The following is a 14,001-nucleotide window of genomic DNA, read 5'->3' as shown; positions in this document are numbered from 1 at the left end:
TTACTGTAAAATCTCGAAAGACAAGGTTTCTTGACCCTCTCCTTAGAGCCATGAGGGCAGCACTGGGGTGATTCACAATGGCCTTCTGTGCTCGAGGAGTTGAGCCTGTGCCCCCTACAGCTGGCTGCCTAAATTGATCAGGGAGAGGAAGAGATTGTTAACATGATGATTCAGGCAGACTGACAACAAATGACCAACCTGCCAAACCTGAACGTGGTTACTCAAAGTAGATACAGGGTGAGTAAAAGTTCTGGTGGTCCAGCAGTAATACTTACTCTTTGTGTCAACTGAGGCAAAAGGGTTTGTGGTCTTTTATTTCCAATCTATCAACTTTAAAGCAAACAACAGATGTCCTAGTACAACCCATATATATATAAATACAACATAGCTTAAAAGTTGAGTTCATATCTTTGAATGCAATGTAAAGATGTTAACAAAGAATAATCTACAATTTGAGCTGCAAATTAGTTTTGCTAAATGGTACCTACAAGTAAAATATATTTCCTAAGAGTATACTGGTATATGTATAGGTCACCCAAGAAAAGATAACCAAATATGATAATAACATGAAATTATGCTAACTAGTACATTTCAAACTATTACTATCTTTTATAATTTTTTATTAACCAATTTCAATCAATCATTTCAGTATAGCTCTATTGCCCTTTACCAAAGATGGAGGGACTGCAGAGACAGATTTTATATAAAATCAGATTCAAACTACTCTACGTTTCCTTTGCCACACAGAAAAACTGCATCAGTATCTGTTGTATTCTGCTGAGGCAACAGTGGTGAGAGAACTGGCTCCCAGGGAGAAAGTCCTGCTTCTGCCCCCTCATTAGCTGCATGACTTTGAACAAATGCATCCATTTGGCCCTTTGTGCTTCAGGTTTCACACCTGTAAAGTGGGGCTATTTCTAGCATTTTTTTTACATGAGTAAACTAATTCTGAATATTAAGTTAACATAAAAGCAATCTCTAAATTGTAAGCCAGTTTTTGTCTATATCTATATAGAGATTTCTCTAGATAAAGATCTATATATCCACACGGATAAAAATTATTATTGACTTTATGTATAAATGACAAAGATTTTTGATTGTAACTGATATACCAAAATAACCCTCCAAATTTGAACAAAATCAAACATATTACAGCATACTCTTACAAGCTACACAGAAGTGAAATGAAAGTCACTCGGTCATGTCTGATTCTTTGTGACCCCATGAACTGTATGTAGCCCACCAGACACCTCTGTCCATGGGATTCACCAGGCTCGAGTATTGGAGTGGGTTGCCATTTCCTTCTCCAGGGGATCTTCCCAACTCAGGGACTGAACCTGGGTCTCCTGCATTGGAGACAGATTCTTTACCATCTGAGTCACCAGGGAGGCTGAAAGCTACATTAATAAATACAAATTAAATACAGTTCACCCTTGAACAACATGGGAGTTTGGGTACCCACTCTCCCTGCAGTCAAAAATATGCATGTAACTTTACATTTGACCCCCCCCATACCTGCAGTTCCATATCTGTGGATTCAACCAACCAGAGATGGTGTGGCACCATAGTATTTACTGTGACAAATATTCACTTGTTAGTAGATCCTTCCAATTGATACCTGTGTTGTTCAAGGGTCAACTGTACAGTGAAGATTACAGAAAAATGTATTTGGCAGAAAAGTGACTTTCCACTGCTTTGAGGGTAAATCCAAACTCATGTTTATGGCTTATGAAAGCCTCAGCTATTTTTCCCTCATTCTATAGGTCTCAGTTTGGATTTACTTTCTATCAGAAAGCCTTCCATGGTCTCCTACGTTGGTGTAGGTGGGCTTTCACAGTGTCCTGTGCATTTGATGCCATTTAATAAGAATCATCTATATCTCTCATTGTATCTCCAGACTTGAGAAGGGCAAAACATATCTTGGTCATGTATACTTCATGTCATATTTTAGTGCCTAGCTAAGGAATGAATAGTAATGGAGAGACTAAAAAATAATAGAATGAATAAAGTATGTAAGCAGCTTCTGGTGTTCCCATACTTGTAGTTCTGTCTAGAATTTAAACTCTCTGAAGTTAAGACTAAACCATGTCCTTATAATTCCCTATGTTTGGCATAATGTTCAGTACACAGCAATATCTCAACAAATGTGGACAAATTAATTTATCTTCATATTATAATAACTAAAATACAACTATCCCTTGGTATTCATGGGGGCCTGGTTCCAGGACCTCCTGAGGATACCAAAATCCTAGAGCCAATCCCAGACAGATACCAAGCGATGACAGGATTTGCATATAACCTACACACATCCTCTTGTGTGTTTTAAACCATTCAGATTACTTATATACTCAGTACAATGCAAATGATATGTAAATAGTTGCTAGTACATGGCAAATTCAAAATTTTTTTCAAATATTTTTGATCCCTGGTTGGTTGAATCCTCAGATGCTGAACCTGAAGATCTGGATGGCTGACTGTATTATTTAGAATTAAAGGCCTCAGTTGGAAACTATAAAATAGGAGATACTATGTAAATCTAAGAAGGACCTTATAGGAATCCACAGTCTTGACTACAAGTATTCTAAGTGTTCATGAAATAAAAGGTAAATGATAACAAACAGTAAACGTGACATACACACTTTACGTTGGACCACCACATGCCGTTTTAGCCTCTCCTCAGGAGTAGCTGTAGGAACAAATCTCTCTGCCATTATCAAGCACATGTTCAACTCCTCTCTCAAAGGACAAAGAATCATATATTTATTTCCAATTTACAAAGCATTTCTCATATATCATCTGTCATTACTACCAAATGACTTGTCTACAAAGTGGAATCAAAACATTAGAGCTACAAGGTACTTATACACCATCTAGTCCAGCCAATACGAAAAGTTATTCCTAGGGCACTTATGCAATTTGAACAGGGTCACATACATAGCTGGACTACAACCCAGGTTTCCTGTCTCCTGACATGCTGAATTGCCTTTTATTGCTATTTTGCCTAGTTTCCTGATTTGTCTTTTATTTAAATGTGCAACAGGAAGTAAACTCATGTTCCTTACTTGGTAGAAGATTTTTGACTTCCTGCTTGTCCTGGTTCATCTTGTTTTAATCCTGCAAGCAGGGCATCCTTTGAACAGTGCTTGTCCTTTTTAAGAAAATGGAAATAAAAAAACATAAGCATCAAGGTCTCTAATACAACCAAATGAGCTACAAATCAAATAGTTTAAGAAAGTGTACCTGTAAGTGAGTGATGAAAGAGAACCTCTGCCGTTGAAAAGGCTCACAACCTTCCCAAAGACACTGCCCTGGATACACGTCCTTTCCTCCATGTTCAGTTGCTGCGTGGTAGAAAACCTGTGAGGGGGTCTGAAACCACCTACAAAAAATAAAAGTAGTAGAAATTTTCTGACACTTAGATATGTTCTTTAAAATAGAAAACCTGCTCTCGTAATACAAAAGCTCCAGAACAAATATTGAGCAAAACAGTATAAATAAATATCATTTCAAATAATATTTTTAAAATTTCTGCTTTTACTTAAAAGCCAAATACTCAAAAGTTCTTAATACTTCCGGTAATTTGATATAAGCTTAATATTTCAGTCTCATTTCCCTACCTTCAATGAAATTCAGTTAAGAATCTCTTGAAAGTAGATAAAATTTCATTTGAAAACACAACAGAGCATAATCTTATAAACAAATACCATACTCGGTTGTACTTTTAGAAGCTGCTCAAGCATTTACCAGATTTCATATCACATATAATAAACTCCAGCATATTCAATATAAAAATCTAAATGCTATAAGCTTTGGTGAGTCTGGCTCTTTAGCTGAATTCACATTTTGTATGTCCATCCATGTTTAAGAAGTCATGTCTCTCGTTTCTCCAACATCATACCCTACTCAGTTACAGACCTTGAGGTTTAATAATACAAATACCTGAGTATATCTGGACAAGGACAGAAATCTGAAGAAAATCAGATACTGTACTACTCCCTTGTTAAATAGAATATATGGCAATGAGAGAGAATGCTGGAATTCAGACACCAAAGACTAAATTAAAAGACTTCAATTACTAACTACTAACTCAAATATTTATATAGTCAATATCTTTTAAAGTTTATAGCAGAACTCTCTCAGAATTCAATTTTTTATGGATGTGAGATAAACATATCTATATTTGAGCCAATTTCTGATGTGGAGCACATACATAATATTTCAAATTAATATTCCTTCAGGAAATAAATGATAGGCATTTTAAAATAAATTTTAATCAAAATAACTGAATACTGACATATAAAAGATGATGTTAAAAACCATTGTAACTGACATATTTCATTCCATCTATAAATACTTCATCTATATAAGTCATTCCTGATAGTTTTACTATAAAACTATCATGGATTCAAAGAATTAATACAGTTTAAAGTGACATACTACCCAAAGCGATCTACATAGTCAATACATTCCCTACCAAAATTCCAATGGCATTTCTCATAGAAATACAACAATTAATCCTAACATTTGTACAGAATCACAAAAGATCCCAAAAAGCTAAAGAAATCCTGAGAAACACAAAAAGTTGGAGGCATCATGTGCCATAATTTCAAACTGTATTACAAAGCTATAGTAATCAAAACAGTAGGCTATCTGCATAAAAACAGACACATAGAACAGAGAGACCAGAAATAAATTAATGGATATATAATCAATTAATTTATGATAAAGAAGTCAAAAATATATAATAGAAAACAATGTCTTCAATAAGAAATGTTGGTAACAATGCACAGTCACATGCAAAAAAAAGAAACTCAACTACTCTTTTATACCATACAAAAAAAAATTAACTCAGAATGGGTTAAAGACTGGAATGTAAGGTTTGAAATCATAAAAGTCCTAGAAGAAAACAGAAGTGGTACGTTGCTGAACACAGGCTTCAGCAATGATTTTTGCAGGTTTGATACTGATACCAAAAACAAAGGCAGCAATAAACGAAAACAAGCAAAAATAAGTAAGTGGCACAACATCAAACTAAAAAGCGACTGTGAAAGCAATGGAAACAATCAACAAAGTAAAAGGACAATGTACTGAATGGGAGAAAATATTTACAAATCATATATCTCATAAGGGGTTAACATCCAAAGTACATAAGGAACTCATACAGCTCAGCAGCAAAAATCCCAAAATTTTAAAATGAGTAGAGGTTCTAACTGGACACTTTTCCAAAGAAGGCATACAGGTACATGAAGAAATCAATACCAAAACCACAATGAGATGTCACCTCACACGTGTTAGGAAGACTACTATCAAAAAGACAAGAAAGAAGAAGTGCTGGTGAGGATGTGGAGAAAAACAAAACCCCTGTCCCTGGGCACCCTTAGTGAGGATGTAAACTGGTGTGGCTACTATGAAAAACAATACAGAGATTTCTCAAAATGTTAAAAATAGAACTACCATATGATCCAGCAATTCCCACTCTGGATATTTACCACATAAATGAAAACACTAACTTGAAAAGATATGTACACCCCCATGTTCACTGTAGCATTATTTACAAAAGCCAAGATACAGAAACAACCTAAGTATCCATGACAAGACTAAACACTACATTAAAAAGCATAGACATCAATTTGCTGACAAAGATCCGTATAGTCAATGCTATGGTTTTTCCAGTAGTCATGTAGAGACGGGAGAGTTGGGCCATAAAGAAGGCTGAACACTGAAGAACTGATGCTTTCGAACTGCAGTTCTGGAGAAGACTCTTGAAGAGTCCCTTCAACTGCAAAAAGATCAAATCAGTCCATCCTAAGGGAAACCAACCCTCAATATTCACTGGAAGGGCTGATAGTGAAACTGAAGCTCCAATACTTTGGTCACCTGATGTGAAGAGCCAACTCATTGGAAAAGACCCTGATGTTGGGAAAGATTGAGGGCAGGAGGAGAAGGGAGTGACGGAGGATGAGATGGCTGGATGGCATTATCGACTCAATGGACATGAATTTGAGCAAACTCTGGGAGACATGAATGACAGGGAAGCCTGGTGTGCTGCAGTCCATGGGTTTGCAAAGAGTCAGACATGACTTAGTGACTGAACAACGGGTCCATCAACAGATGAATAGAAAGAAAATGTGGTATACACACAGAGAAATATTATATTGCCATGAAGAAAGGAGAAAATCTTGCCATCTGTAATCTGGATGGCCTCAAGGGGATCATGCTAAGTGAAACATGTCAAACCAAGAAAGACAAGTATATAAACTCATTTACTATGTGGAAGGTGAAAAAAAGAATAACAACAACAAAAAAAAAACCAAACCCTCCCACTAAGGTCACAGGTAAAGAGAAGAGACTGGTGGTTGTCAGAGGCAGGAGATGAGGGGCAGGATATGAAATAGGTGAAGGAAGTCAAAAAGTACAAAACTCTAGTTATAAAGAATCTGCTTGCAATGAGGGAGATCCAGGTTTGATCCCTGGGTTGGGAAGATCTCTGGACAAGGGAATGGCTACCCACTCCAGTATTCTTGCCTGGAGAATTCCATGGTGGGCTACAGTCCATGAGGTCACAAAGAGTCGGACACAACTGAGCAACTAACACTTTCACTCATAATGCTATTTCATTAATATGAAATAATGACTGGAACACTACTATTACAAGAAGATGGTTCTCATTGTACTTTTAAGATTTTACCTAAATACTATTAATTTATTAACTGAAAAGTAAAACTGTTTACACACACCAGAAAAACACACACACAAATCAAACTCCAAATGTACTATGACTTGTCAGAGTCAAAATGTTATCTATTTCCAACTACTCTGCAATACTTTAAGTGAAGCAAATTTATTCACAATACATAAAATTGATGAATCTACCAGTGAAAAGAAAAAAGGATGAAGTTAGTCCTTCTTTACATCAATTTAAACTACTAAACACGCACAACTCTGTGTGCATGTGGTTTTAAGACAACAGGAATTTTCAAGTGCTCGATTTATCTGCTAAACACAGGGTCTATTACGTCCCTCTTACCTACGGTGTTTCCACTCATCCTAATTCTATTTTATCTCTATTCATCTAACTGTTTTAAGTCATACAAACCAGACTTTGACTGAATATGGTACAAGCTGAAGTTCTAAAATAGTGATGAAGCTGGCTACAATGATCAGATAAGGGTAGAAAGAAATTAAGGTTTCCAAATCCACTAAGTGGAATATTTGGACTTAAAATGCATAAATGTAATTTCAACATAAAATAATGAGTTTTCAGAGAACTATATTTTTTTCTGAGATGGAGAAGAATAAGACATGAAGTGGGATGCCACTAACGTCTACCACTGTGTCCAAACAATTTCCCTTACTACTACCTTTCTATCAACAACCTACCCGGTCCCCTGAAACAAACAACACGTTCATTTCAAGAGATCAGAAAAATCCATAAGGGCAACCAAATGAAAATAAAAATTTCTTGTGATTCAATTACCTAAACTGCTAACACTTGGGTTGTTATTGCTGATTAATTTTAAGTTGTGTCCAACTCTGCGAGCCCATGGCCTGTAGCTCACCAGGCTCCTCTGTCCAAGGGATTTCCTAGGCAAGAATACTGGAGTGGGTTGTCATTTCCTTCTCCAGTGGATCTTCCTGACCCAGGGATCAAGTCCACATCTGAACTGCAGGCAGGTTTTTTACTGCTGAGGCACCAGAAATCTTCACTTTGTATATGTGTTTTTTAAACAAAACTGAGGTTATTGTTTTTTTTTAATTGAAGCAGAGCTGATTTACAATGTTGTGTTAGTTTCTGGTATACAATAGCTGATTCAGTTATATACATATTCTTCTTCATAGTCTTCTCCATAATGGTTTCCCTGGTGTCTCAGAGGGTAAATCGCCTGCCTGCAATGCGGGAGACCCCAGTTCGATCCCTGGATTGGGAAGATCCCCTGGAGAAAGAAATAGCAACCCACTCCGGTACTCTTGCCTGGAAAATCCCATGGACGGAGAAGCCTGGTAGGCTACAGGCCATGGGCTCGCAGAGTCGGACATGACTGAGTGACCTTCACTGAATATAGTAAGACCTTGCTGTTTGTCTAATTTATATATAGTAAGCTATATCTGCTAATTCCAGACTCCTAATCTATCCGTGCCCCACCTCCTTTCTTGTTCCATAACCATAGTTTATTCTCTATATTTGTGAGTCTAAGACTGGGTCTGTTACTAATATAATTTTATATACCACTGCCATTGTATGGTTATATGATGCCTTTGTACAAATAAAAAATGTCCTTCCTTAAGATGCTTTATCACAATCTGTTGAAAAACTGTTGTAATAAACATGCAACTTCTGGCATGTACAATGTGAAGGCTGCCTCCCCTCCTCCCCACACACACTTTGGGGACAAACCACAGCTAGAGGAACTAAGCAAGTAACTTCACTCTGAAACGCACTTTCCTTACTGTTACTCTAGCTTTCAGGGTGGCTGTAGGGGTTAAATACGGTGACACATGTATAACTGTTTGGCAAATAGCATGCCAACAATAAATGAGAGCTATTATCAACATAATCATTATTATTGGTAGTAGTTGTTGTAGTAGGTAGCAGGGGTAACCTCTTTCGTTTAACCTTGCCTATCTTGTTAATCGTGTGCTCTGAGATCTTCTCCCCAGCTATTTCAACATTGTCATACCTTGCTCAGTAAAGTTTACTAGTCTATCTCCAAGTTAATGGTCCCTATTATCAACTATTACTCACAACTCATTTTATTAATTTCTGCACCCAAAAACACTCCCCACAGAGACTGCTCCAAACTTTTCACCTTTTGTTAAACACTGAACTTCAATCTTATTTAGAGCTTGTCTTCACCTGTATTCATGTGAGTTTGTGAACTAAGTGATTTTTACATCTCTGGGTGGGGGAACGGGCTATTACTGAAAGAATTAAAGTTACTCTGTTAGAGCTTCCTTAACTTCCTTTTTCTTTATATCTTCTGTCATTAATCATTTTTCCTTCCTTTAGATATTAGCCAGAAGTAGCCACTATGTCCAGGGTTAACTCCTTCACTTATATACTGAATTCTATTTTGTTTCTTCATAAACTATCCCTTCTTTTGCATCTTCTATCTTTCTGTTTCTCCTGAATCTTATACTTAAGTATAACAATATAAATGCTACTCCAACTAAAAACAGTAGAAACACTTTTTTTTGGATCCTGTTACTTTCTCAAAAGATAGAAACTAGATTTACAGTATCTGGCAAAGTGATACAAAATTTAATATGTAGTACATTTATTATAGCAAATATATCCAACACTTTTTCTCAGTCACTGGCCATCTTTCAAAGATATATATTATTTTCAATTACATCATCAATACAATTTATATTGTATATTATAATGTATTATTGTATATTATATATATACACACATGTATATATATATTGTATATTATAATATATTATATTATAATGCCTAATCTCCTGCTCATTACTCAAATAGTCACAGCTAAAGCTCAGGATTAGCCTTTATTCTTTCATTGAAATCCCCTTCAGCCAAATTCCTTTTTTCCTTTATCCTAGTGAAAAGCAGTTTGGTTCAACTGAACAAGTTATTCAATAAGGCTACTAGGTGCAAGTTTTCTGATTTTAACTCCCCTAAGCAAACACTTGAGGTTAAAACACTTTCTACCAGAACATTTAAAAGCCAAAAACCATGACATTATTGGTATAATCTATACTATGATTACTAATATCATTTTTCCTACCATCAAACACTTTCTTAGGCGTCATGAAAACATAAGTGAAGTAGATAAACATTATTTAAAATCCTTCAATCAATGCAGGAGGTTATATATTAATAGTATATATTATAATATTTTAATGATTTACCATATGTAAAAGAACAGTTTAAAAACAAACATCTGTAGCTAAAAAGCTAAGATTATTTCCTGTCTTTAAAACAAAACTAAAAGGACTGAAAATAGCACTTCAGTTCAGATATTCTCATTTACAGTTTTCTTAACTGCTTAAGTTCTTGGCAAGTTATTTTCCCTTAATGACCAAAAAAGTATTCCATGCCCCTCTTAATAGCCCTCTTCCTGCAAAAAAATTTAATTTGACTTAAAACACATGGGATATATACTCTGCAGGAAAATATTCATTAAAAAGCAAAATATGCATTTAATAGATGCACTAAATGATATATCAAAAAACCTACACTGCAAGCACATTTTAGTTTTTAAAACAGCTGTATTATTAGTTGTAAAAAGCAATATTACTGGTTGGAAACTAAATGCTTCTGCTGCTGCAGGCATGAATTCTCCACTCTCAGCTTCTTTGCCCCAGTCAGCCCAGATTCAAAGCCACAGATAGAAACAACTGACTGACTGGCTTAGTTGCCAAAGGAAATGAGGAAAGATGCAAGTATTTGGTCTATTTTTGGCTTTTGGAGAGAAAGAGATTGTAGCTCCAAGTAATACTCAATTTATGGAAAGTATCTCAACTGAGGAAGAGGGTTTGGAAGACAGCCAAAACCAACAGTCTTTGGCTCTGCTTCTTTTCCTCCTAATAAGTTATAATATCAATAACAATAAAATATTAATAATAGTAGAATATTATTAACAACCAACTTATTTCTAACCTACTGTTCTGTAATACAGTTACATATTTTATATAGCAAAACAGAAAATGTATTGTCAGGAATCTTGTTTAAATATGCTTTTAAAATGTGAACACTCCAGTAAAATCTGAATATGGGATAAAATAATAGTTCACAGTTGAAAAGTAGTATGGAAACATATTTGTAAAGTTAGGCGTTATGATAACGTTATGCTTAATAAACCAAACAGAAGCTTGGAGATAACAATGAATGGTGTGTGTGTTTATTTTCAATAAGATAAATAAAGCACGCAAATACGCTGAATCTTTCGATTCTTACTTGAATCTTTGAAAGCTATGGCAGCAGACTACCTCACACCATCTCGACAAAGCTGCACACAGTGTGGAGCACCTCTTTTTACATGAAGTTCTGTCTGTTGATAACTCATTGTGTATTCATATATATTCACAAACATCATCTTACCTGAGTTCTGTGATAGCCTTCTGAAGAAGGCAAAACTATCACCACTATACTGCTGAGGAAACAAGCGTTCAAGCTTTCTATAACTTTCTAGAGCCATAGTTTCTAGAGCCATGTGGCAAGAGTTGGGATTTCAAACCAGATATGTCTAACACTAAAGATCTGATTTTTTTCTACTATCCTAGAATACATGATTGTTTACCTGGATAATTTGTACACATTCATTAACTAGGTAAAAACTGAGGCATTACACTTTTATACACACCATCCATTATACTATGATTTTTTTCTTTAAATGTTTGAAAATTCTGAAAGAATACTAGGTTTGAGATTAGCATTTGTACATAATTCTCCTTATTGTATACACAACTCTCAAAGAATAAAGTTTGTTTAATAAGCTACAGGCTAGATTTTTGACCCTAAGAAATTCTTTTACCAAATATTTTAAGGAACACTGAAAAAGGACTTCAATACAATTTGCAAATTGGTCTCATGGTATGTAACTTTTTGGTTTCAGGTACCACCTTCAAGTAGTCTTTGGTACTCAGTGTTTGAAAGAACAAAGCGAGGTAAAAACAAACAAAAAGTCAAAGACAAAATATAATGATACATTATATATTTCAATTATAAACTGACATTGACATCATGCTGACAATATATTAATAAGAATAAAGATAAGAACAAGGACTTCTAGTTTCTGTTCAGACATATAAAGAGCCTGGAAGTTGTCACTCCCATCCTCAGAACAAGAAAAACTGTGGAACAAAATGAAAATTAACAACATTTAAAATCATCAGAGAACTGAGATCACAAGGCAAACTGTTTCCCTAAAAACTAAGTAGACTGCTAAATATAAAGAAACACAAATAATTACTTAAGTCAGTAATGGAGAGGAATACTGAAGCAGGAACTATGAATTGATGGAGATCCAGTACGGACTATCCTGACAGGTAAAAAATCCTGAAGGGCCAATCTCTGGAGAAAGCCCACACTTTTGTTTTATTTCCAGGAACCCTAGCAGGTTCTCCTGGTAGACTGGAAAAAAAACTCCCTAATACTCACAACAGGGAGAGGGAGAAAGTAACATTTTAAAATATGCCTGGGGTGTTCTTTTCTCCTTAATTAAGGCCTGCTCTCAGGAAAAATGACCAGAGCCTTATTTGACCTAGGGCAAGAGCAATCAGATAATTTGAGCTCCTTCAGATTCCCTATCTCATATAAGGGGAGAAAAATAATGGATATGAAACTCTTCTCAAAGTCATAGCTCCAGAGACTCAAATCCACATTTCAAAAAGGTAAAATTTAATCATGAGAGTATAAAATGTTTCCCCTCCCTAGTACGCTATCACTTCATCAACAGTGTTTTCAGCACAACTGTGGATTACAACTGACAGAGCTGTCAGATACAGACTCTACTTTAAAAGGATATCTGAGGAAACCCAAACACAACAGCAAACATTAACATAATGTAACTCCTTGCTAAATAAACATAAAACTCACACTGCTTACTGATACACATCCAACATTCAACAAAAAGGCACGCTATGTGTTAAAGCAAAATTAAACTACAGACTGGAGATATAATACAAGCATCAGAACCAGACTCAGACATGGCAGAGATTTTGGAATTATCACCCTGGGAATTTTAAATAATTATGATTAACAGGTTAAGACGCTAATGAAAAAAGTTGTTCCATGTAAGAAGAGATAGGTAATGTAAGCAGAGAAATGGAGATATGAAGAATCAAAAGGAAATGCTAGAAATAAAAAAAAAAAAAAAACTGAAACAAAGGATGCCTTTGATGAAAATCATCAGTAGACTAGACACGGCAAAAAAATTGGTGAGCTTGAAAATATGTCAACAGAAACGTCCCAAACTGAAGAACCAAGAGAAAAGAAAAATTGAAAAAAAGAGAAACAGAATGTCCAAGAACTGTGAGATAATTATAAAAGGTATAACATACGTATACTGGGAATAGCAGAAAGAGGGGAAAGAGAGAAAAAACAAGAAATATTTGAATTAAGAATGGCTGAGAATTTTCTAAAATTAACAACATACCAAACCACAGATCTAGGAAACTCACAGAACATCAGACAGGCTAAATGTAAAAAAGAACTACACTTAAGCATATCTTATTCAAACTGCTAAAATCCAAGGACAAAAAAATCTTGAAAGAAACCAAAGAGAAAAAATCCTTACTAACAGAAGAACAAGGATAAGATTATACTGGATGCTTCTTGAGAAACTATGCAAAAAAAGAGAGTAGAGTGAAATATTTATATAAAGTGTTCAAAGAAAAAGATTCATCAACCTAGAATTTTGTGTACACAAAATTGTCTTTGAAAAGTGAAGGAGAAATAAAGACTTTCTTGGACAAACAAAAACTGAGTGCATCTGCACAGTACCCCTGCCTACAAGAAACGTTAAAGGAAGTTCTTTAGAGACAGCAAAGCGGCAGAGGTAAAAAACCAAGATCTGTACAAAGAAAGGAGGGTGCTAGAGAAGGAACAAATGGAGACAAAATATTTCATATTTCTTATTGACTGATCTAATAGACAAATGTTTGTTCAAAATATTGGTAAAGCATCAATGTATTTGGCAATTATAACTTCTGGTTAATTAAAATGAAGGAAAACAATGGCATAAGGGACACTAGGAAAGAATACTCTGTTACAAGGTAACTAAAATATCCAGGAAGCCATATATTGTTTGAAAGTGGACTTAGAATACCTATAAATATATATTTCAAACTCTAGGAAAACCATAAAAAATTTTCAAAGAAGCAATTATACTAAGAGAGAGAAGAAAATGGAACCATATAAAGTACTCGATTAAAAGAAAAAAGAGGAATAACATGGACAAAAGAAACACAAACAGTGGAATAAACAGTACACATTTACAAATATGATAGACATTAATACAACTGTATCAATAATCA

At 35.1% G+C, this 14,001-nt stretch overlaps 1 protein-coding gene across 1 annotated transcript in view; it reads right to left on the bottom strand.

Annotated features, from left to right (window-relative positions):
* ARID2 (AT-rich interaction domain 2) overlaps nt 1-14,001 on the bottom strand; it is a 180,215-nt gene that overhangs the window by 16,525 nt on the left and 149,689 nt on the right. Inside the window, exons 17-19 of the mRNA XM_043447439.1 lie at nt 3,241-3,379; nt 3,063-3,148; nt 5-128 (exon numbers count right to left, since the gene is read on the bottom strand). Of these exons, the coding sequence (XP_043303374.1) occupies nt 5-128; nt 3,063-3,148; nt 3,241-3,379 (349 nt within the window). The remainder of the gene's footprint in view (nt 1-4; nt 129-3,062; nt 3,149-3,240; nt 3,380-14,001) is intronic.

This window comes from Cervus canadensis, chromosome 25 (genome assembly GCF_019320065.1).
Source record: "Cervus canadensis isolate Bull #8, Minnesota chromosome 25, ASM1932006v1, whole genome shotgun sequence".
Taxonomy (NCBI): domain Eukaryota; kingdom Metazoa; phylum Chordata; class Mammalia; order Artiodactyla; family Cervidae; genus Cervus; species Cervus canadensis.
Note: the sequence above shows the minus strand (reverse complement) of the source record. Positions and strands in the feature narration are given on the sequence as shown.